The sequence below is a fragment of the Fringilla coelebs genome, assembly GCF_963513975.1.
Source record: "Fringilla coelebs genome assembly, chromosome: 23".
Lineage (NCBI taxonomy): Eukaryota > Metazoa > Chordata > Aves > Passeriformes > Fringillidae > Fringilla > Fringilla coelebs.
This window is the reverse complement of record NC_140049.1, coordinates 6,092,715-6,114,057: the sequence shown is the minus strand read 5'-3', so window position 1 is coordinate 6,114,057 and position 21,343 is coordinate 6,092,715. Positions and strand designations below refer to the sequence as shown.

The window sequence follows — 21,343 nt, the reverse complement described above, 5'->3', positions numbered from 1 at the left end:
TGGTGCTGTCAGCACCCACTGAGCCCTGACTCCTCATCATCAACTGCTCTCTGCAGGAGCTGGGAGAGGCAAATCTCTGCAGATTTCTGTGCAGGAACAGGTGGGGATTGATCCCATTATCCTGCTGGTTCTAGCATGCATTCCATCAGAACCAGACAGAGTGGGCACAGCAAACAGCAAGGCCAATAACAGGGAGAAATTTAAAATAGTGGCAGGGCTCTTTTATGCATTTAAACAGGCATTTAACTTTAGAGTTTAGTTTATCCAGTGGCTTGGGCAAGAACCATGCTTTTCCCTTGGCTGATTCCCAGGCTGTGCAGATGTAGTGGGTGTATTTGATAAACAATGTAAATAAAATTCTCTGTCAAATATGTGCAAAGCTCATGCTCTAGAGACATTCTTCAGTCTAAATTTAGATTCACACTTGAGCTACAGGTAACACTTGAACAAACCCAGCAGAGTAGTGAGTGTGCACAGGCAGGAACCAGCCATCCACCTTGCTGCCTTGGCTGATAAAATTCCTCTGTGAGGCTCCAGTGCTGTGGGCAGCCAGAAGGGATTGTGCCCAAAAGGAAAACACTGTGTGGGTGAGCCTTTCCTGGCTATTTCCAGAGCAATATGCTTTTAGATGAAGTCAACACTGGTGGTGTTCCAGGTCAAAATGTAAGTAAATCATCAGAAAGATGTTAAGTGCAGTTTATTTGAAGTGTGTTGGGGGAAAGCTTGAAGTAAATGACAATAAATATGAGTGGCAGCAAAACAGAGATTGAATCTGAGTTTTGCAGGATCAGACTTGAATTCTCTAAGAATTTCTCCTTGAGCTGAAGAGGGGTTATTATGGATCCATGTGTTTCCATGCACCTCTGCATGCACCACGTCCTTTGTCTTCCTGCTGCATTTCAGTGCATTGGTACAGACAGAAGACATTCATAGATTTGTTTGTCATTTGTGGGATTATGGAAATCAGGCACTTATCCTTTCTACAGTGTGTCTTAAAATTAATCAGATGCACATTGGGCATGCTGAGTTCCCCTGGACAGTAGGAATGTTTGACTTGAATTTCCTGCCCTCATCACCTGCTGAGACTTGGAGGCTGCATCTGTGTTGCTGAAGCAAAAGGAACAAGTTGCAAGGAAAATCCTGATTAGATAGTGAGAAGAATTATCCACAGAGGGGGTGGTGAACTATGGGGGATAGGAAGTCTCCATTCCAGTAGACTGAACTGAAGCAGGCCCTGAGTTGTGTGATCTAACAAGATTTAGCCATGCTTTGAGCAGGGGGTCAGACCAGATGAACTAAAAGAGGACCAAACCCTTGCTCCTGAAGCTGGTGGTAGAACCTGGTTTGCACTCACGTAGCTGAGATGTAACCATGTCCTGTCCCTTCATACTTGCACCTGGGGCTCCTCCAGCCTTATGGTGATGCTCTTCAGTCCCCACAATTTTTTTGTCTGTGTAGGGTTGGTTGTTTTTTGTTTGTTTGTTTGTTTAGTTGATTTTTTTTCCAGTTTTACTTCTTGAAATAATCTAAGAGAAGCCTCTCAGAGCAGGGCTTACAGGACAAAACTGTTTTGGGCCTGAGGGTGGGAGATCATAGATGGACTAAGAGAGGGCATGGAGCCAGTCCAGACTGGGCTCAGCCATTCTGGGTTTGGAGCAGCCCCTGAAATAAATGATTTCTAGATTTCTGCTTGTGCTTTTCTGGCCAAGGTTCAGGTAAACCAGTCTAAAGCAGAGCCAGGAAACACACTGATGTGTCAGCAAAGGCTCAGCTGGGACTTGAGCCTGCTCCTGGGGCATCCTTTCCCAGTGCTGTGGATGTTCCCTGTGTTGTCTCATGTTTGCCAAGTACCTGCACTAGTAGTTAGTTATCTGGCATGTGCTTCCTTGGAGGTTTCAAAGTTGGGCTTGTGCATGGCTGCTTGTGAGCCAAGCAAATGGAGGAGTGATTGTCCTAAGCAGGCAGTTTATGATTTGCACTGAGAATCCTAGAGTGTCCTGAGTCAGAAAAGCTCCACAAGGATCATCCAGTCCAACTCTCTTTGCAGTAAAAATAACAAGAGCTGGCTGTCCTGGTCCAGGACATGCCTCTCCTTTGACTTGAGCAATGCAGCACAGAAGAACGTGTGGATAAACCAGGATTGTTTATTTTTAGGGTGTGTGGATATTGGTTTGAGAGGATTTCCTCTTTTTTTTTCCTTGCTGGGACAGGAATGGATGGATAGTCAGTGCTGCTCATTTGAGATGGATCATCTGGGAGTCACCTGCCTGCTGTAAACAATAGGTGTGCCCACATCAGACTGTGCAAAAGGATTGGGATTTTGGAGGAATCCTGGACAAGCTGTTTCCCTCTCTGTAATGAGGAGCTGTGTTTCTGCCTGGGGATGGACATGTAGCAGTCCTTGCACCTCCTGGTCATGCCCTGTGCTCCCCAGCAGAGGCACACACATTGGGATGTGTGTATTAAGTTGCCAGCTCATCCTTGAATAGCAGCTTCCAGTGTACTGTAAATGTAACACAGAATGTGCTGGAGACAGGAATTTGAGGAAGGTGGAATTCCACCCAACAGAACTGCTGAGACTTGAAAATCAAGCTAGGTTTTCTTCTGGCAGCTTCAAAGCAGGGAGCTCTCTGTAGATGCAGGCTCAGGAATGACTACAGCAGCTAATCAAAGGCTGTCATTCTCTTCAGCAGCTCTTGGGGCTGTAGAACAAACAGGGAAAGTTTCCTGTGTTAGACTCAGGAAAACAAAGAGATACTGCTGAATAAAGACATTATTAAGTTCTCTAGAACTCTGCTTTTGCAATGATTACCTCTGTAACTGAGCTGCTTTAGGCTGCCTCCTGGAGCTGCTGCTTTCCCTTCTCATCCCTGCCCCTAGTGAGGCCTCATTGTGTTCACTGTTACAACCTTTATTCACTGACATTTTGAGGACCAGTATAATTTAAGTAAATACACAGCTTGCCTTGCTTAGAGGGATTTGATGCTGTACCTAAAACTACCACAGATCCATCATGTCAGTGTCCCCATTGTGGGGAGGGAACTGTGTGGGAGAGTGGAGGGAGATCACTGGTGAAAAGTGAAATTTGAGCAAATTCAGAGGTTGTCCATCTGGGAACTCTGGGTTACAGTTAATTTTTGAAAGTTCTGAAATTAATTTGTTTTCATTGACAGATTGAAGTTTCCCTGAGCTTTAAGGTGTGATTGCTCACAGCATGGGAAGTTCAACCCAGATATTGCCTGCTGCCAGTAAGCTGCCAACAAGGCTTGTATTTTCGATTTAACACCAACACAATTTTTTTTTTCTCTCTTCCTTTTCCCTTCAATCCTTCTGCCCCCTGGACACCCCCTCCCATCCTCCCTCAGGCCTGTATTGATGAGAACCTGGACATGGTGAAGTTCCTGGTGGAAAATGGAGCCAATGTGAACCAGCAAGACAACGAGGGCTGGACCCCTCTTCACGCAGTGGCATCGTGTGGCTACCTGAACATAGCAGAGTGAGTGAGTCTGGGGCTGTTCTGGGTGTTTATGACACTTCCCTGTGCCTTTCTAGTCAGAGCAGGTACACAGGTGATGAATGCTCTAAGCTTGGTACAATGCTTTGGAAAGCAATGCTGGAAATAGCTGCTTTTCTCTTGGTGTTGAATTCTGAACTTCTGAGGATTAAGGTGAAGCCTTCAGCTGGTTGCCTTTTTCTGTTGCCATTAGACTGTCTTCTGATTCATTAGATACTTTAGCTAAAATGCCAAGCAAGAAGGAAAATGGGACAGCTGCTACAGGGATGTGTAGTGAAGGAGCTCCTCTCAGAGGGTGGGCAGGCCCTGGCACACGTGCCCAGAGCAGCTGTGGCTGCCCCGTGCCTGGAAGTGTCCAAGGCCAGGCTGGACAGGGCTTGGAGCAACCTGGGATAGGGAAGGTGTCCCTGCCATGGCAGGGGTGGGACTGGATGGGCTTTAAGGTCCCTTCTGACCCAAACCAGGCTGGGATTCTGGGAGTACATTTCCCCACCACAGACAGACTGGTGTGGTTAAGTGGGGACTTTCAAGTTCAGCTGTCAATCCAGCAGCAGTCAGTCCAGCACCACCAATATGTTCACCACTAAACCTCAAGTGCCACATCCACTCCTTTTTTGAACACTTCCAGGGATAGCGATTCCACGACTGCCCTGGGCAGCTGTGCCAGGGCCTGACCACTATTCCTGAAAAGAAATTTCCCATAATCTCCAACCTGAATCTCCCCTGGTGTGGCTTGAGGTCATTTCCTCTTGTCCTGTTCCCTTGGAGCAGAGCCCGACCCCTACATGGCTGCACCCTGCTGTCAGGGAGCTGTGCAGAGCCAGAAGGTCCCCCCTGAGCCTCCTTTTCTCCAGGCTGAACACCAACCCTTAATTCTTTACCAGTCATACTGTGCTTATATATTTAGTCCACCACAGCTACCAGAAAGTTTCCAAAATTTGAATTAAAATAACTATTTCTTGAATGAATTGAAAATAAATTATAAAACCAGGCAACCTCACCCTCCTATATTTGTCTGCTTAAACAGATACTTCTTTTACTTCTCTGAATTCTACTGATTAAAAGATATACAAGCCAAAGAAGATGTCTGTTGTTCTTCAATGAACTTTTAGTAAAGTTATAAGAGGAAAACTTTTAAAATCGATGACACTTGATGAGGCTTTTTTTAGAATTAGTAAAATTTCCTTTTCTTAAAAAAAAAAGATAATCAACCAGATTAATGCAATAACAGGGGTATTTAAGTAACTATGGAGAAAGAAAACCTGTGAGCCCCCGAGCAAGGACCTTGCATTTACAATGAACATTTTTAGTCTAGAAATTGGCTAAGAATAAGGTCCTCATTGGGTAATTGAACTTGCAGGAGAAAGGCAAATGCTTTGTGGTGCTGTTTGGTTGCCTGTGCCTTGCTCTGGAGCCAAGCCCAGAGGTGTGACCTGCTGGCCTGGCTGTCCTTGCTGCAGGTACCTGATCAGCCACGGGGCCAACGTGGCTGCCGTGAACAGCGAGGGGGAGGTGCCGTCCGACATCGCGGAGGAGGCGGCCATGAAGGACCTGCTTCTGGAGCAAGTCAAGAAACAAGGTACAGCAGGGGCTGGAGTGAGTGAGAGCTGGCACCCCTGGGAGTTTGTGGTGAGAATGCTGCTGCCTTGCTGTCTGTTGGTGAAGAGATCAGAGATCTGGCCTGGGAAACACCAGGCAAACCTTGCTTTGCTATCAGGACAGTGCAGCAGATGCAGGAGGTTTGTGGTCTCTGTCCTTGGGACTCTTCAAAGCAAGGCACCACAGTCCTGAAATCTGATTCATCAGATCTAGTTACTTTCAAAGTGAGATTTAATTCTGACCTCTGATATCAGTGAAGGGTCTTGTTTCACTAAGGCTGATAAAACCAAGGTGAGATTTATGGGACAGCCAAAGGCAGGGACCAGGAAATGAATATTCCATGCCTGGAGTGACATGCTTTATCCTGATCTTTCCCTAGATTTCTTCTGCCATATCCCCTTTCTCATCAGGTGTGCCTGGCTGAGAGGCTGCTCTCCAGGCTGTCCCTGCACAAGCATCCCTGACCAAAGAATAGTTTTGGACTGAGGTTAAAATAAAGAATTGCTTTATCAGGCTTAAATTTTCTTCATACTCATGGAATTCATTTGGAAGTGGTTGAATGTCTGCATGTGTGTCTGAGTTTAAATCATGTCTATGAATTTCATCAACAATGTTGGAAAAGGAACCCAAGGAATTCCTGGAGCTTCTATCCTTGGACATAGTCAAAGCTCAGCTGCATTCATGTCTGAGCTGGTTCATCTGGCTTTGAAGTTATTCTCCTTGAAGTGTGTGTTTGGGCTACAGACCCCCAAAGACTCTGGTCTGCATTATTTTATTCCTGCAGGTTTGGGGGGGGGGGTGGGGGGGTTGCTTACATTCTGAATCCAGTCCCTCTATCAGATATATTTTGACACATGGTGGTGGCTTTGTTTTTTAAGGTATAGTTAAGAAGGAATCAGTCCCTCGGTGCTTTGTCACCTGTGTTCATGTTCCTGGGCCACCAAATTTGTCAGGCACAGCTTGCCCTCAGAGAAGCCAGGCTGGCTGTCACCAGTCACCTCCTTTTTTTCCATGGGCCTTAGCATAGTTTCCAGGAGGATCTGCTCCAAGATCTTGCTGTGCACAGAGGAGAGGCCAGTTGGCCTGTAGTGCCCCTGGTCTTTCTCTTCTCCCTGTTTAAAAATTGGGGTTATGTTTTCTATTTTCCAGTCCATGAGAAGTTCACCAGACTGCCACAACTTCTCAAACATAGGAGTGACAAAGATACTTCCTCTACCAGCTCCCTTGGGACCCATGGGTGCATCTCACCAGGTTCTGTGGACTTGGGCACCTTCAGGTTCCTTAAATGACAATAATGTGGTTGAACCCTTACAGGACATTGAGGCAGTGGTTCTGCCTTACCTGCAGGTATTTTGCCTGACACTTTTTGGGATTCTGCTTGCATTGCCTCACCACATTAGTGGCATCCTGCTAAGATACCCTGAAACAACCATCTGTCTCCAGATGAAGATTTCCCATCTCACAGTTTAAAGGATCATATTGCTGGAGGAAATGGGGTTGAACTTTAAATAAGCATCTGTCCAGCTCTGCAGCCTGTCCTCAGCAGGGGCTGTGAGCAGATGCCTGCTGCAGACTGTAACAACAGCTCAAGTGTGTACAATTGCCCTCCCAGCCTCCAGGCACTATGCCTCCAGAAATTCCTGAGCCAAATTGGCTTTCTGTGTATTTGTGAGTGCCTCGTGGCTTTCTGTTTCCTGAGCTCGTGTAGCCTTCCTTGGGAACTCCAACATGTTCAGCAATTGTGTGTAATAGCTACAAACTTGTCTAGTCCTTGGTCTGAAGCTAGTTTATTTCTGATCTTTGCAAAATCCTGGAACAGTGGGTCTCACAGGGTCTCACTCTGAGTTAAATGTTTTCCTTGGTTCTGTTTTAAATGTAATGGCCCATAATTTAATTGGCAATCATGTCATTCTTATACTGAAAGTATTCATCCATAGGAACACTTGCTTTTCAGGATCCTTCCTGATTTTTGAGATTTGTCATCTTCTAATTTGTTTGTTTTCCTGAGTTGGAGAGTTCTACTCTGATTAATCTTGTTTGGATGGGTGTCAATACTTGTGATTGATACATTGTCCTTCTGTGATCTCATTGCTGTGAAAACTCCACTTAGGAAAACAAGTCAAAGTTGGTCAGTCAGCCAGAGTCTATCAGCCAGACACACCTCCCTCTCCACATCATCCCCCTGCCTCTCCACATCTCCACCTGCCCCTAAGCAGTCACTTAGGCCACCAGCATAGATTTCTTCTGGCCTTCAAATGCCAAAATTGTTTCAAATTGTGTTTTGTTAGAATCTGGGGATATGCTGCTCAGTGGAATAACTCAATTCTTCTCTCAGCATGCCTGTCATGAATGCCTCTGGAGCAGTGCAGATTCCTGTGTGTGTCATATGCAGTGTCCTGAAAATGGAGTGAGCACAGAGGTGGCATCACTGTGCTCTTGCAGGAGACATCTGAGGGTCCTCAGACTTCCCTGTAGATTACACCCTCACTGCAGATCAATTGAGTCAGTTAAGCTGTTGTTCATGACTCTGTTATTTCAGCCTGGGACACACAGCCCGTGTAGAACTCAATCCTTCTACCCTTAATGCACACCTGAGCTTTTAGTTAATTGGACTAGGTTGCAACCACTGGCCCAGCTTTCAAAATTTTTAACTCAGGTAATTTTTAAATCTCTGTCAATGACACAGAAGAGGCTTTTGCTGATTGTCTTGTGGAAGATCAGAAATAGTTTACTAGTATTTTATAGCAAATAAAGCATAGGTTAAGTGTAACAAGTACTCCAGAGCTTTCATCTCTTGTTGGTTTTTTGTTCTGTGCTTCACCCCCTTAGGTGTAGACCTGGAGCTGTCAAGGAAAGAGGAGGAGCAGCAGATGCTCCAGGATGCCCGGCAGTGGCTGAACAGTGGCAGAATTGAGGATGTAAAGCAGCCTCGGACAGGAGCCACAGCTCTGCATGTTGCTGCAGCCAAGGGATATTCTGAAGTCATGAGGTAGGAGCTCCTCCCAGGGCTGATGCATGAAATTAAGGCTGAAGACATCTTGCTTGACATTCAGAGAAATTTATTTCATACTGAAATTTTCAGGCTGCTGTTTCTCAAAAGGCTCTGTAGTCTTATGTGTACAACCACAGTGGTTCACCCAGAAATACACAGGGACTGGAAAATTCCCTTTAATACCTCCAGGCCTTTTTGAGTAATGAAAGCTTTTTGGAGAAAGAGACATAAATTAGGAGGTCTCTAATTTTTCTAATCACAAGGTCTGATTTTCACTGTTTGAGTAATAGTTTCAGGACTAGCAAGTTAAACAGTAGTAGGGGATAAAAGTATAATGTGACAACACATACTGCATGACAGTCACAAACATGACCAGTCTTGTGGGAAAATGCAGTGTCCACCCCTGTCTCACTGTCCTCTGCCCCTTCATGCTACTGCTCCTGCAGTGACAGAGGGATTCCAGCACCTGACAGCACTGCTGTCCTGGCACTAACAAGATTATTGTGTCCATAAACCTGCCCAGTGTAGCATTTTCTGGTAAAAAAAAAATTAGCATTGTTACAGGTAATGCCACATTAGGCTTTCCACCAATAAAGCTTTCTTCTCTGCTCTTTATTTGTGGCTGGAGCTGCCCATGAACATAGAGCTCATGGAATCCCAGGCTGGGTTGGGTTGGGAGGAACCTTAAAGCTCATCTTGTCCCACCCCCTGCCTTGGGCAGGGACACCTTCCACTAGCCCAGGTTGCTCCAAGCCCTGTCCAGCCTGGCCTTGGATGCTTCCAGGGAAGGGCAGCCACAGGTTCTCTGGGCACTCTGTGCCAGGACCTCACCACCCTCACAGGGAGGAGTTTTTACCTCATATCTAATCAAATCCTGCCCTCTGTCCATGTGAATCTGTTCCTCTTTGTGTTATTACTGCATGCTCTTGTAAATAGTCTTTACAAGGTGTTGTAGTTTGAGACACTGCCCAACACCAAGCACCCACAGGAGACCCTCACTCACCCTCCCCTCCTTCAGCTGGGCAGAGGAGAGAAAAAAATTAACAAAGGGTTCATGAGGCAAGATAAGGACTGGAGAAAACCTTTCAAGGGCAAAATAGGCTCAGCTTAAAGTTGCAAAGTGAATTTATTACTAACAGAGTCAGAGAAGTAAAATAAGCCTCTAAAACATCTTTTACCCCCAGCCCCTCCCTCCTTCCCACTGACAGCGCAGGGAGGCAGGGTGTGGGGTTTGGTCAGTTCATCACCGAGATTTTCTTTGGTGCTCTGGGAGAGGAATCCTTCCCCTGTGAGACCTGGGGTCCCTCCCACGGGAGACAGTTCTCTGTGAACTTCTCCAGCGTGGGTTCACTCTCACAAGCAGCAGTCCTCCCAAAACTGCTGCAAAGTGAATTCCCCCCACAGGCTCACAGTCCTCCCAAAACTGCTGCAAAGTGAATTCCCCCCACAGGCTCACAGTCCTCCCAAAACTGCTGCAGAGTGAATTCCCCCCACAGGCTCACAGTCCTCCCAAAACTGCTGCAATGTGAATTCCCCCCACAGGCTCACAGTCCTCCCAAAGCTGCTGCAGCCTGGGTCTCTCTTCCCACGGGGTGCAGCTCTCCAAGGACAGGCTGCTCCAGCTTGGAAACTGGGCCCCCTCTCCCCACTGGGTCTTCCACTGGATCACAGCCTCCTCCAGGCATCCCCCTGCTGCAGTGTGAGCACCTCCCCCAGGAGGTGGCTGTGGGTGGATCTCTGCATCCCCATGGATACCCATGGGCTGCAGGGGCACAGCTGCCTCACCATGGTCTCACCATGGCCTGCAGAGGAATCTTGGCTCTGATGCCTGGAGCACCTCCTCCTCCTCCTCACTCTTCTTGGTGTCTCCATGTTGTTTCCCTCACATGTTCTCACCTCCTCTTCTCTGACAAAAAGAAAAACTGTGCATGCCCACTTTTTTTTGATTTTATTCTTAACTCTGTTGTCACAGAGGTGTCACCAGTCTCTCTAACTGGCCCAGCTTTGGCCAGCAGCATGTCCATCTTCAGAGCCATCAGGGACTGGCTCTGCCAGACATGGTAGAAGCTTCCAGCAGTTTCTTACAGAAGCCACTTCTGTGGCCTGCCTGCTACCAAAAGCCAGGCTGTGTGTAACCAGCACACAAACCTACTCTATTGCCTTTGTAAAATCCATTCTGGAAGTGTTCATCCATCTTGATCCTAAGTTTCATAATTTTAAGTGACATGACTTGATGTCAAAGAGCTGTCTCATATCAAGCTCAAGCATTTTACTGTACTTTATGTTTCTGATTTGTATTCAGTCATTAGAACTTATAATTGAGTGATGAGCCTGTACTGAGCCCAAGAACAGGAATCTAACACAGCCCATGTGAATAGGAGTGTAATATCTCTGAATTGGAGGTGTTGGTCCTGTCACCTGTCAGGGCAGGGTTGTGTATCCAGTGCTCCTTGATGAAGTTCAGTGTGTGCAGGATGGTTTAGTTCTGGACAGCTTCTCCTTGGCATTAATTGTGGTAATGATAAACACATCTCACAGCAAGCTGACATTGTTTCACTCTTGTGTATGTGATAGCAGTGCTGAAGTTCAAATGCAGAGCTTTAGTGACTTAAACCAAGGGGGCTGACAGCCAGGAGCCAGCTAACGCTAACTGAGACACGGAATTTGTCTGTGACCTTGAGTCTCTTAGCAGCTCTGTTTCTCCCTTCTGCCAGCTGGAAAATCAACAGAAACTCGGCACCTAATTTACAATTTCTTTCACAGAGAAGCCCACAGCTGCTCTGCTGTGACTGTGTTTTATTTAGCACAGTAGCACTTTGGTGTAAAGCTGCAGGAGTTTCCAAGCTATTGGTGCCATGTTGGGGTCCTGCTGGGTTTCCCTCATGCTGTGCAATGGTGGCTCTACATGAGGGAATTTCCCACAATGGAAATTTTCAGGAGCAGTTTTACCAGACTTGCAGAATTCCCCTGGGATGTTTTTCACTATTTAAGCAATTTGGATAATAGTTTTGATACAGGAGCTGCTCAGTCCTCTTGCCTGATTACTGCCACACCAGTGTGCACATACATGGCTCTGGAGCTCCAGACTGTCCCAAACCTTTTGTGTTTGCTTTGGTGTTAAATATTCAAGCTCCAGGTGCTGTGAAACACCAGTGTTCTCTTCTGATGGAGAAGGGAGGGTGGAAGGGGCACAGCAGTGAGGCTGAGGAAGGGAGATCCCAGGCAAGTTCACTTGTGGAAGATTTCCTTGAACTGTCAAAGGGCCACTCTGAAAAAATGCATTTGGGGTTGTTTAGCATACTGATTTTACCTCTGTCACTGTCACTGGTGCTTCCCTGCCGTCCTGTTGGTCTGGGTGAAGCCCCCCCCCCCCCTGCCCCCGTGGCCTTGTGCTCTGAGAGAACCAAGCTCGAGCTCCTGTTCCCACATGTCCCTTCCTGGCAGCTGCTGTGCTTGGCTCCCTGGCACAGGGATACAACTGAACCAGTCCAGACTCTCTCCTCTGCTGGAGCAGGAGTTCAGGCTGGGTCACCAATGCCAGATGAGAAGTCAAGGTGTTCTCCCAGTTCAGGACATGCTGAATGGGAACCTTATCAGTTTGACATGTTCCTGCAGCTTTTACATTGAAGTCACTTTTTGTTCATTTCCCTTTCCATTACGGTTCTGTGCACATCAGGTGGGATGTTGCTTTGGTTAATAAACAAGTCCAGAAGCTCTTGACTGTTATGGAGCCAGGCTGCCCACTTGGTACCTAACAGGGGAAACTGCTCTGTCAGGAAGTCATTCCTGATGGGCAGAGATCAATCCTGCTGCTTTCCTCAGGCTCCTGATCCAGGCTGGGTTTAATCTGAACGTCCAGGACAATGATGGCTGGACTCCACTCCACGCTGCTGCTCACTGGGGAGTGAAGGAAGCATGTTCCATCCTGGCTGAGGCTCTGTGTGACATGGACATCAGGAACAAGCTGGTCAGTACACAGCTAATGCAGGGTATTCTATAGCCACATTAATAGTGACTATTGCCTTCTGCTTGATCATGGAATCATAGAACCCCAGACTGGTTTGTATTCAGAGGAACCTTAAAGCTCATCTCATCCCACCCCCTGTCATGGACAGGGACACCTTCCACAAGCCCAGGTTGCTCCAAGCCCTGTCCAGCCTGGCCCTGGACACCTGCAGGGATGGAGCATCTGCAGCTTCTCTGGGCAACGTGTGCCAGGACCTCACCACCCTCACAGCCAAAATTTCCTTCCCAATATCCCATCTAACCCTGTCCTCTGGCAGTAGGAAGCCATTCCCCCTTGTCCTGTCCCTCAAGGTCCTTGTCCAAAGTCCCTCTCCAGCTCTTTTGGAGCCCCTTTAGGTATTGGAAGGGGCTCTGAGGTCTCCCTGGAACCTTCTTTTCTCCAGTGAGCACCCCCAGCTCTCCCAGCCTGACTCCAGAGCAGAGCAGGGGCTCCAGCCCTGTGGTCAATTTAGTGGGCCCCTCTTGATTCTTTCCAACAGGTCCATGTCTGTCCTGAGATGGGAGCTCCAGAGCTGGACACAGAGATCCAGGTGGGGTCTCATAGGAGATCCAATATCATGATCCATCTACATGACAAAGTCATAGCAGTCCTCCGTGCCTGTGCACTGGATAATTTAAATACATCAGTAAATGAGGAATCTTGACTGGCAGAAGACAGAAAAGATTTCAATTTTTATGGGAGATGTGACCTTATTAAACTTTAGCACTGAGCTTGTAAGAAGGGATGGGAGCTGATCTGTGCCATCCTGAGTTAGTGTAACACTGAGAAATCAAATGGCAGCAAAGAAACAGTCTTGGAGTGCAAAATAATATACTAATATTAAGTATAAGGCACTGAAAACAAGTGAACCCATGAGAAACTAGCAGTTTTAAATCCTCCCTCTTCCATGTATTGATAATAAAAAAGGAAATTGAAGATTTGTGAGACATGAGCGAAGAAAAATAGGATGGAAGAAAAGGAGCAAAACCATTTCCTTTCTAATAGTTGCAGGTTTTTCCTTGAAGAGCCCTTGGATTTTCAAGAGCTTGTCCAGGGCTGCTCTTGGTGTTCCATCCCTGTGGGATGTTCACACTGGTCTGTGAGCTGCTTCCCACTGGACCAGGTGTGCTGTGGCTGCCTCTGGGGGAGGAGGGAAGGCTGAATGTGCTTGGAGGAGCACCAGGGGATGAAGGCAGGCAGGAGGATGTGATAAGAGAGGGCCCTGTGTGTTCAAGTGCATCCAGCTGTGCTGGAAACTGCTGGAACTCAAATGCCCCATGAGGAGCCCTTTGAGCCTGGTGAGCTCTTTGGCCCCCAAACTGAGGGGAATCTTTTCTGTTTAAATGCCATCAGGTGCTTTTCCTGTTCGGTGTTCAGGATGTGTATGGGGTCTTGTATCATGCCATACTTGAAACAGTCACAGTTGTATTTATTGTGTTACCTTCTCCTTCCAGTCCAGAATCATCTCCTTGCTGGGTCAGATGGACAAGGCTACCTTTTATTTTTTGACCTGTAGCCATTGAGTTTCAGGTTGTTAATGGCATTTAGAGCTTTAGTGTGGTGAAAATGTAACCAATTTCTTGGTTTATGCACTAGAGTATTTTTTCTGGTTTGTTTTAGTTTATAAATGCCCATGGATGTGGAAATGGATTCCAAATGTTTTGACTTGCTGGCAGCCTTTCAGAACGTTTAAATACATGATGATAAAGTGACACAGAATCAGGAATTTCCTGAGCTGGAAGGACCCACAAGGATCATCCAGTCCAACCCCTGCCCTGCACTAAAGGTCTTTTCCAGCCAAAATGATTCTGTGATTCCATGATCACTGTCACATGGGTTTCCTTGCTCTGGAGTGGAAGAGTGTCACTCACCACTTGGGGAGGGAGGATGTGGAGCATATGCACTGGAAATAGGACTTTCTGGAATATTACCACTGTGCCATCTCACATATGCTCTTGTGTTCTCTCTTTGCACCAGGGCCAGACACCCTTTGATGTTGCTGACGAGGGACTTGTGGAGCATTTGGAAATGTTGCAGAAGAAACAGACTGTGGTGGGTTTCTGGAGATCATTTTCCAATTACCTCTCCAATTACCTTTTCACACACAGGTGTTCTCCAAGACATATGGTGCCAACAGATGCAGGAAGCTGAGGCCTAGCCATTTTCTTTAGTTACTCATTTGCAATCTTTACTCACAGGAATATTTTTAATAGCTAGACATCTAGATAACTGGATGACAGCAGCAAGGAGCAGCAAGGAGGTCAGTAGTGTGATGGCATGCAGAATTATGGGAACTGGTAAGGAATTTATGTTCATCTTTGTAACTAATTATTATCCTGCTGTTGCTTTGTTGGCTGGCAGGTTCTCCAGTATCAAAGTGCTCTGTTCCTAATGAGTGATTACCCAAGTCAGCTTTGTGTTTGCATCCAGGGAAATACACTGTCAGTGTTGAGAAAGAGATCTGTTACCATGTCTGCCTTTCTTACAGTAGGGAGGCTTTGGATTGAGGAAGAAGAAATTATAAACTTCAGGGAATTCTGGACTGAAAAAATGACTGGTTTCAAAATTATATTAAATTGTCATTTCATAATGCAGTGGAAGGGATTGGAAGGGATTATAAGCCAAAAGTTGACATAAAAAAAGGAAAGCAAAGTATGTCTTGTTCAAAGTAAGGGCAGTTGTCAAGCCAGAAAGTTGGGTTTGGATTGAATTTTTCCCTATTTCATCTGGTCTACTCAATTATCTCATTTGGGTGCTTCCAAAATGCAAGCTAACCTTCTTTCAAAAAGAATTAAAAATCTGTAAGTATCACTTAAAATATTGGGTTCAGAAACAGACAGAATGGGAGCACTGCTGATAAACCCCAGGAACAGATTTTCAGGAACTGACAGTGTGGGTGGTTAGAACTCCAGCTCTGATCACAACACAGCTGCTGCCATCCTCAAACAGCAGCCTTAGTATTCACAGGAACTTCTTAAAAATTAATCAGCTTCTCCCTAAATGAGGTGTTGATAAATACTATCAGGGTTGTGTTTTGGATTCCCCTCTCTCCCACTAGCCAGGTTTTTGGAGATAACTGCACTTCTCAAAAGAAAAGAGAAAGAAGAATTTTTTGGGTGACTGCTCACCTATTTTTAGGGCTGCTTTGCAGGGTCTACAATCCCCCTGTTCTCTATATAGAAGCACTATATAAAGACCTTCTCCATTTATTCAGTCAGTGTAGAACTGGGCAGAATAATCCAGATTTTATAACACTTTTTCTTTAGTAGATATGTTTTTTTAGTGGAAAAGCCAATTTATCGTGTGTTTATCATGTGCCACTTCTGTCACTTAAAACCAGAACACTTGTATTTGTTAAGGATAAAACAGGCACTTCCATGTCGTTATTTCTCTTCCAAAATGACTTTCCAATCAGATATGTTTTTCAGTCTAAGGCAGAGCACTGTGCCATCCTTGCTGCCATTGCTGGAAAGCAGGAGGGATTTTGCTATGCTGGAAGCAATTAATATGGTTTGAGTTTGGATTTTTCTTCCCAGTTACTGAATTACCTGTGACTGGAGCAGGCTGTTTCCTGCACTTCCCTTTGCTGTGCTCCAGCAGTTTGGTCAGTTTAACAATGTTGTGCCACAGATTTTTTGCTCTTCACTGGAATCCATGCAGCTTTTCCCACTTCACAGGGTGCCCAGAGCAGCTGTGGCTGCCCCATCCCTGGAAATGTCCAAGGCCAGGCTGGATGGCACTTGGAGCCCCTGGGATAGTGGAAAGTGTCCCTGCCCATGGCAGGGGCTGAATGAGCTTTAAGGTCCTTTCCAACCCAAATAATTCTGGGATTCTATGATTCAGAATTTACAGTGCTTTTACTTCCTTTGCCTGGTGTCAGCTGCTGTCAAAAGAAAAAGAATAACCTGGTGAGCCATGACACAGCAGAGTCAGCCTTAAATTGAGCCCCTAACTGCCATCCCTACTTCTGTCTCAGCTCTTTCTGTGCTTCTGGAAGGTACTAAAACAATTTTTGGCTACCATTTTGTCCAGTGATGGTGGTAAAATTAATATTGCTGCTCTCTAGACAAAATCTTTCAATTTGTGTGTGGTCCCAAGTATTCCCATGCAATCACTTTGTGCATTTGAGAGATTTAAGAAGTGACCAATCCTCACAGGACTTCCCTGGTTCCCTGTAAAGGGCAGACTTGAATGCTTTCCTCTGACAGCAAGTAGATAACAGCCACAAAGGCAGCAAATTTTTAGCTGAATCTATTCTGATTTCATGGGCACACACACATGGACAGACCTCCAGCAGAATCCCAGAATGGTTTGGGCTGGAATCAACCTTAAGGCTCATCCCATTCCACCCCCTGCCATGGGCAGGGACACCTGCACTATCCCAGGGTGCTCCAAGCCCCATCCAACCTGCTTTGGACGCTTCCAGGGATGGGGGAGCCCACAACCTCTCTGGGCAGCAGTCAAGGTTCATCCCTGCTCTTGGCAGGGGCAGCTGCAGGTGCCTTTGGAGTTTTTGTTAAATGGCAGCTGCATTCCAAGGACACCCTGGGTGCTGTGCCCTGGTGGAGCTGCAGCCCAAGGCTCACAGATGCAGATGTGCTGCTGTCCCAGTCCATCTTACACAAATCTGCAGTGGTTTGGTCTAACAGGGCTGGGCTGACCTTGTGCTGGGCTGCTCACTGGGTTCTGCTGACAGGGCTGTTAATGGCTGTCCTCATTCCCTCTCTCCCATCTTCCTGGACTTTTGAACAGCTGCGAAGTGAGAAGGAGACAAGGAATAAGCTGATTGAAGCTGACATGAATGGGAAGCCTCAAAACAGACTCTTCACCAAGTAAGTCTCTCCCTCTTAGCTGAAAAGAAACTGCCCAGAAAGTAATGGGAGAGCAGCTTCATCTCTCACAGCCAGCTGGCCTCAGCTGGGTCAAAAACAATTCACTGCTGTTTATTTCATGCTTTTTTTTTTAATCTGAGTACTCTCAAATGCAGTTTTAGTTGTGTCAAATGCAGTTTGTGTCGTTTCTTAACCAGTGAGAGGGCTTGGGCTGGTGTTTGGTTCTCCAGCTCCTGCTCTGGCTGAGGATCAATCAGGTCTTTGGGCTGAGAACTGCACCTTTTTGTTGCACGAAGCCCTACAGCCCAGCTGCTGTGTTGTGTGGCCCTAGAAAAAGAGAGATCACCATTTTGTGGATGAAAAAATGCTTACAGAATTAGAAAATGTGAGACTGGCAGTGGAATCCATGGCAAATTGGCCATGATGGAAGTGCTGGGGTGTTCAGTCTGTAGATGGATTTTATCCTTTGCTTGTTCTGTGTGTAGTAAATAATGTCTGTGTCTTCCTGAGAAGTACAACTTGCTTGCCTAGTCCTCAAAATTTCCTATTTTGCAGCAAAGAGAAGATTCTTTATGAGGAAGACACGTTGAAGTCCATGGAAACTGAGGAAGAGAACAAGGACTCGAGCAGTTCTAGTTCTGAAGAGGAAGAAGCTGAAGATGAAGTTTCAGAATCGGACGCTGAAAAGGAGTCAGGTAAGACTTAGTGCAGCCTTGGATTTAATAACTAGCTAGCTATTACCATTATTAATGTTGTTGTTGTTATTGTTAACTAATTATGTAATTAGTTGTTAAGGACTTGCTGAAAGTTTTACTTCCACTGTATATGAACAGAATTTGGAGAAACCTGGAGCTACTGTGCTAAAAAAGCTGATTCAAATGCTGACTCACAGGTCAGCATAATTGTTTTTAAAAAATCCTTCAGATCCTATTTGAATTCCTACTTCCAGCTCACATGTATTGAAAATAACACATTGTCCATAGCTTGTTCTCAAACAGGGTGTTTTTCTTGTTGGCCCAGTTCAAGAAGAATCCTTCAAGATGGTAGGGAAGCAGGTGAAGGTGTAGGAAGGCAATAGCCTCTTGTGTTTGGATCAGTCTGAAATGAAGGACTGAAGCTGTTCTGACTGATTATAGAAGTGAGAAACTTTTGTTTTCTAGTCATGAATGATGACTGCAAAAGATAGTGGAAAATAAGGATTAAGTACACAGAGTCACAGTAGCATTTACATTACAGTATATTGCTGGCATCATACTCCCATTCCTTTTCCATAATTTCTGTGGCTACCTTAATAATTTCAAAAGTGTATATGTGCAGCACAGAAAGTTTAAATACAGATACTTAATTGTACACTAAGCCAAGACTTATTTGTACTTAATACTCTGCAAACAAAGATGAATCTTGGACTATGATATGTTTAATGGTTAAACTGCTTTTAACATCAACTTACTTGGTCTATATCCAATATACTAAGAAATAGGTCCTGAGGAGAAGTGTAGTTTAAAGTTTTGTTGTGCTTCTGTGCCAGTGAAATTGTCACTGTGTTAAGATTGTATCAGTTCATTTTGTTGGGGCAGAGTGAGAGGGTGGGAAATCCTGGCTGGGCTCTGCAGAGCTACTGCTGCACCAGCTGGGTGGGCATGGCAGGAACACAGGGAAATGATCTTGGGACTTTTGCATCAAGCAAGTCTAGTGGGCATGTCAGTGGTAGAAAGAGACACGCAGTACAGGTCACGTATATTTTCTCCATAAATCAGGGGCTTACCCTGATTATACACATAAATACATATATGTATATAAATGCATATAAATATTTATATACATTTGTATAAATATAAATTATACCTATCTAGCTGGGTGTCAACGTTTGTAGTCCTTGTAAACATGGTGGCAGTTTGACCAAAACAACTCAAATATTTGCACGCCTCTAAGACCTGGAGCTGTGTGGGGTTTAACTGAGTCAGGAACAGCCTAAGATCCTTCAGCAAGGAAAGGTCTACAGCACTGAGCATTCAATTTTGTTTAAAGCCAGAACAGATCTTTTTATTGTATTCTTTCACTGAGCAAAGCACATTATAGGAGTGTATGTTAAACCACTGAAGCTAATAGAAATGGGAGACAGCGAGCATTCAGGTGGTGATTCAGCTGCAGTCTTTGTTACCTGTGCTCTCCTTTCCTGGGAAGATTATTGGGTCCTTGGAGAAATTTCCATCAGAATTGAAATCTCACCTTGTAAACTTCTGAAATCTCTGGTAAAATGAGTATGGACTTGCTCAGCTGGATGGAGACCCAGCTCTCACTTGCTGCAGATGTGAGTGAAGGGTGACATCCTTGGTACTCTTTTTAAAGCAAGATTCTGGAAGGTGATCAGCCCACATTATAGGAGGCCTCCAAAGAGAAGTAGGATTTATCATTTTGGTACTAAAAATAGTAAATGTCACAGTATTACTGATTTCAAAGACAGACAGTGGTATTCCTGGGCTGATCCCCCAGGGAGGCAGCAGGGCAGGGGGGATTCTGCCCCTGTGCCCTGCTCAGGTGAGACTCCACCTGCAGAGCTGCCCCAGCCCTGGGGCCCAGCACAGGAAGGAGCTGGAGCTGCTGGAGTGAGCCCAGAGGGGGCACCAGGGGGATCAGAGAGATGGAGCAGCTCTGCTGAGAGGAAATGCTGGGAGAATTGGGATTCCTCAGCCTGGAGAAGAGAAGTTTGGAGTGACCTCATTGTGACCTCCCAGGACCTGAAGGGAGCCTGCAAGGAAGATGAAGAGAGACTGCTTCCAAGGGTCTGGAGTGACAGGACAAAGGGGAATGGCTTCAAACTGAAGACAGTAGGTTTAGATAGGATAATAGGAAAAAATTCCTCCCTGTGAGGGTGAGGAGGCCCTGGCACAGGTTGCCCAGAGAAGCTCTGGCTGCTCCTGCATCCCAGGAAGTGGGCAAGGCCAGGTTGGAGCAGCCTGGGATAGATGAAAGTGTCCCTGCCCATGGCAGTGGGGGGAATGAGATGGGCTTTAAGGTTCATTTTGGTTCAAACCAATCTGGGATTCTGTGGTTCTGTGTTTATCTGGTCAACATTTTACATGCATTGTACAGGAGGCAGGGTATGAACACATGAATATTATTCCCTTATTTCTCTTCATTTTCTGTAATATTCCCATACCTTTATCATTCTGAGCAGTGCTGGACACATAGATTATGACTGTCATTCCGAAGTGTTCAAAGTCCAGATGAAAAAAAAATTCGGAGTGGTCTTTTTAAATTTAAAAATTCCAACTCCTTTGGTAGCTGAGCATAAAGCAGGACATGTAGAAGCTGGCAGTGTAAAACACGAGTTTATTTTGAGGTGTGTTTTGAAGAGTCTCAGGTTGCAATTAATTTGTTGGATTTGCAGAGACTGTGAGAGGAAGAAATTGGATGAGGGAAGCAGTGAAGTTGTTGGAAGGCTTCAGAGTAGTATGTTTCTTATAGTCTGTAAGAAATTTTTGTTCTTCAGACAAAGGAAACTAAGAGCATTCATGTCACTTTATTCATTTTGAAGACAATTAATTTGGCATTGACTTCTTGTAAACAAGAGAAAGATCAGTGTAAAATTCTGTGGTGATTATGTGTACTGGGAACTATTACAATATGTAATTATTGGGAATTAAAGCAGGCCAAGGAAGCTTTTAACGTTGTTTTGTTTAGAAAGCAATCAAACAAAAACCCTTACAGAAAAGGAATTAGAAACCTAAATTTTTACTCTTACCAGATTTATTTTGAGGAGATTGAACTAATCCTCTCCAGTTTATATTGTCTGGAATTCATAATGTTTATTAGTGAAATTTTGGTAGAATAAAATGTGGGATCCTGCCCAAAGCCAGCTCTGCCAGCACAGAGTCCTCTGCTTGTCCCTCTTCTGCAGTGACAGAAGATGTCCCAGAATGTCCCAGTCACATTGCTCACAGTTAGTCCTTCCCAACCTGTCATTACCACTTTAGCCTGTGCCCTTCTAATTAGGCTTGACCTTAAAAGCTGTCCTGTGTGCTGTAAACTTCCAGAACAGGCTCCCAGTGGCCGTCCAGCCCAGCCTGGAGAGCTGCTGCCACCTTCCCTTCCTGCAGTGCTCTGTGTTTTACAGCCTCAGTCACAGCAGAGAGCAGCTGGCAGCACATGGGCATTTCCATGGGCTTGGATGTCCAGTGTGGCAGGCAGGGCCTGCAGGGAGGAGTGAGGGATCCACTGGCCCTTCCCCAGGGCTGGGTGAAAGCTCTGCTTCAGAACTGAAATTACTGCTTCAGAGAGAGGGAAAAGTGGCTGGGAGTCCTTTCTTCTGCAGACCCACAGGAACAGCTGGAGCTGTGCCAGGGCAGGGTCAGACTGGAGATCAGGGAAGGTTCTTCCCCAGAGGGTGCTGGCACTGC

The 21,343-nt window shown here is 45.8% G+C and overlaps 1 protein-coding gene across 8 annotated transcripts in view; it reads left to right on the top strand.

The window, feature by feature from the left end:
* The window catches only part of PPP1R12B (protein phosphatase 1 regulatory subunit 12B), a 134,832-nt gene that overhangs the window by 30,884 nt on the left and 82,605 nt on the right, over positions 1 to 21,343 (top strand). For all 8 annotated transcript variants that reach the window (XR_014616707.1, XM_084220552.1, XM_084220547.1 and 5 more), the window contains exons 2-8: positions 3,366 to 3,496; positions 4,975 to 5,093; positions 7,943 to 8,102; positions 11,928 to 12,072; positions 14,089 to 14,163; positions 16,864 to 16,943; positions 17,499 to 17,638. Coding sequence is in view for 7 of the 8 variants with exons in the window: in XM_084220552.1 (XP_084076678.1) it covers positions 3,366 to 3,496; positions 4,975 to 5,093; positions 7,943 to 8,102; positions 11,928 to 12,072; positions 14,089 to 14,163; positions 16,864 to 16,943; positions 17,499 to 17,638 (850 nt within the window). In the remaining variant the exon portion in view is untranslated. The remainder of the gene's footprint in view (positions 1 to 3,365; positions 3,497 to 4,974; positions 5,094 to 7,942; positions 8,103 to 11,927; positions 12,073 to 14,088; positions 14,164 to 16,863; positions 16,944 to 17,498; positions 17,639 to 21,343) is intronic.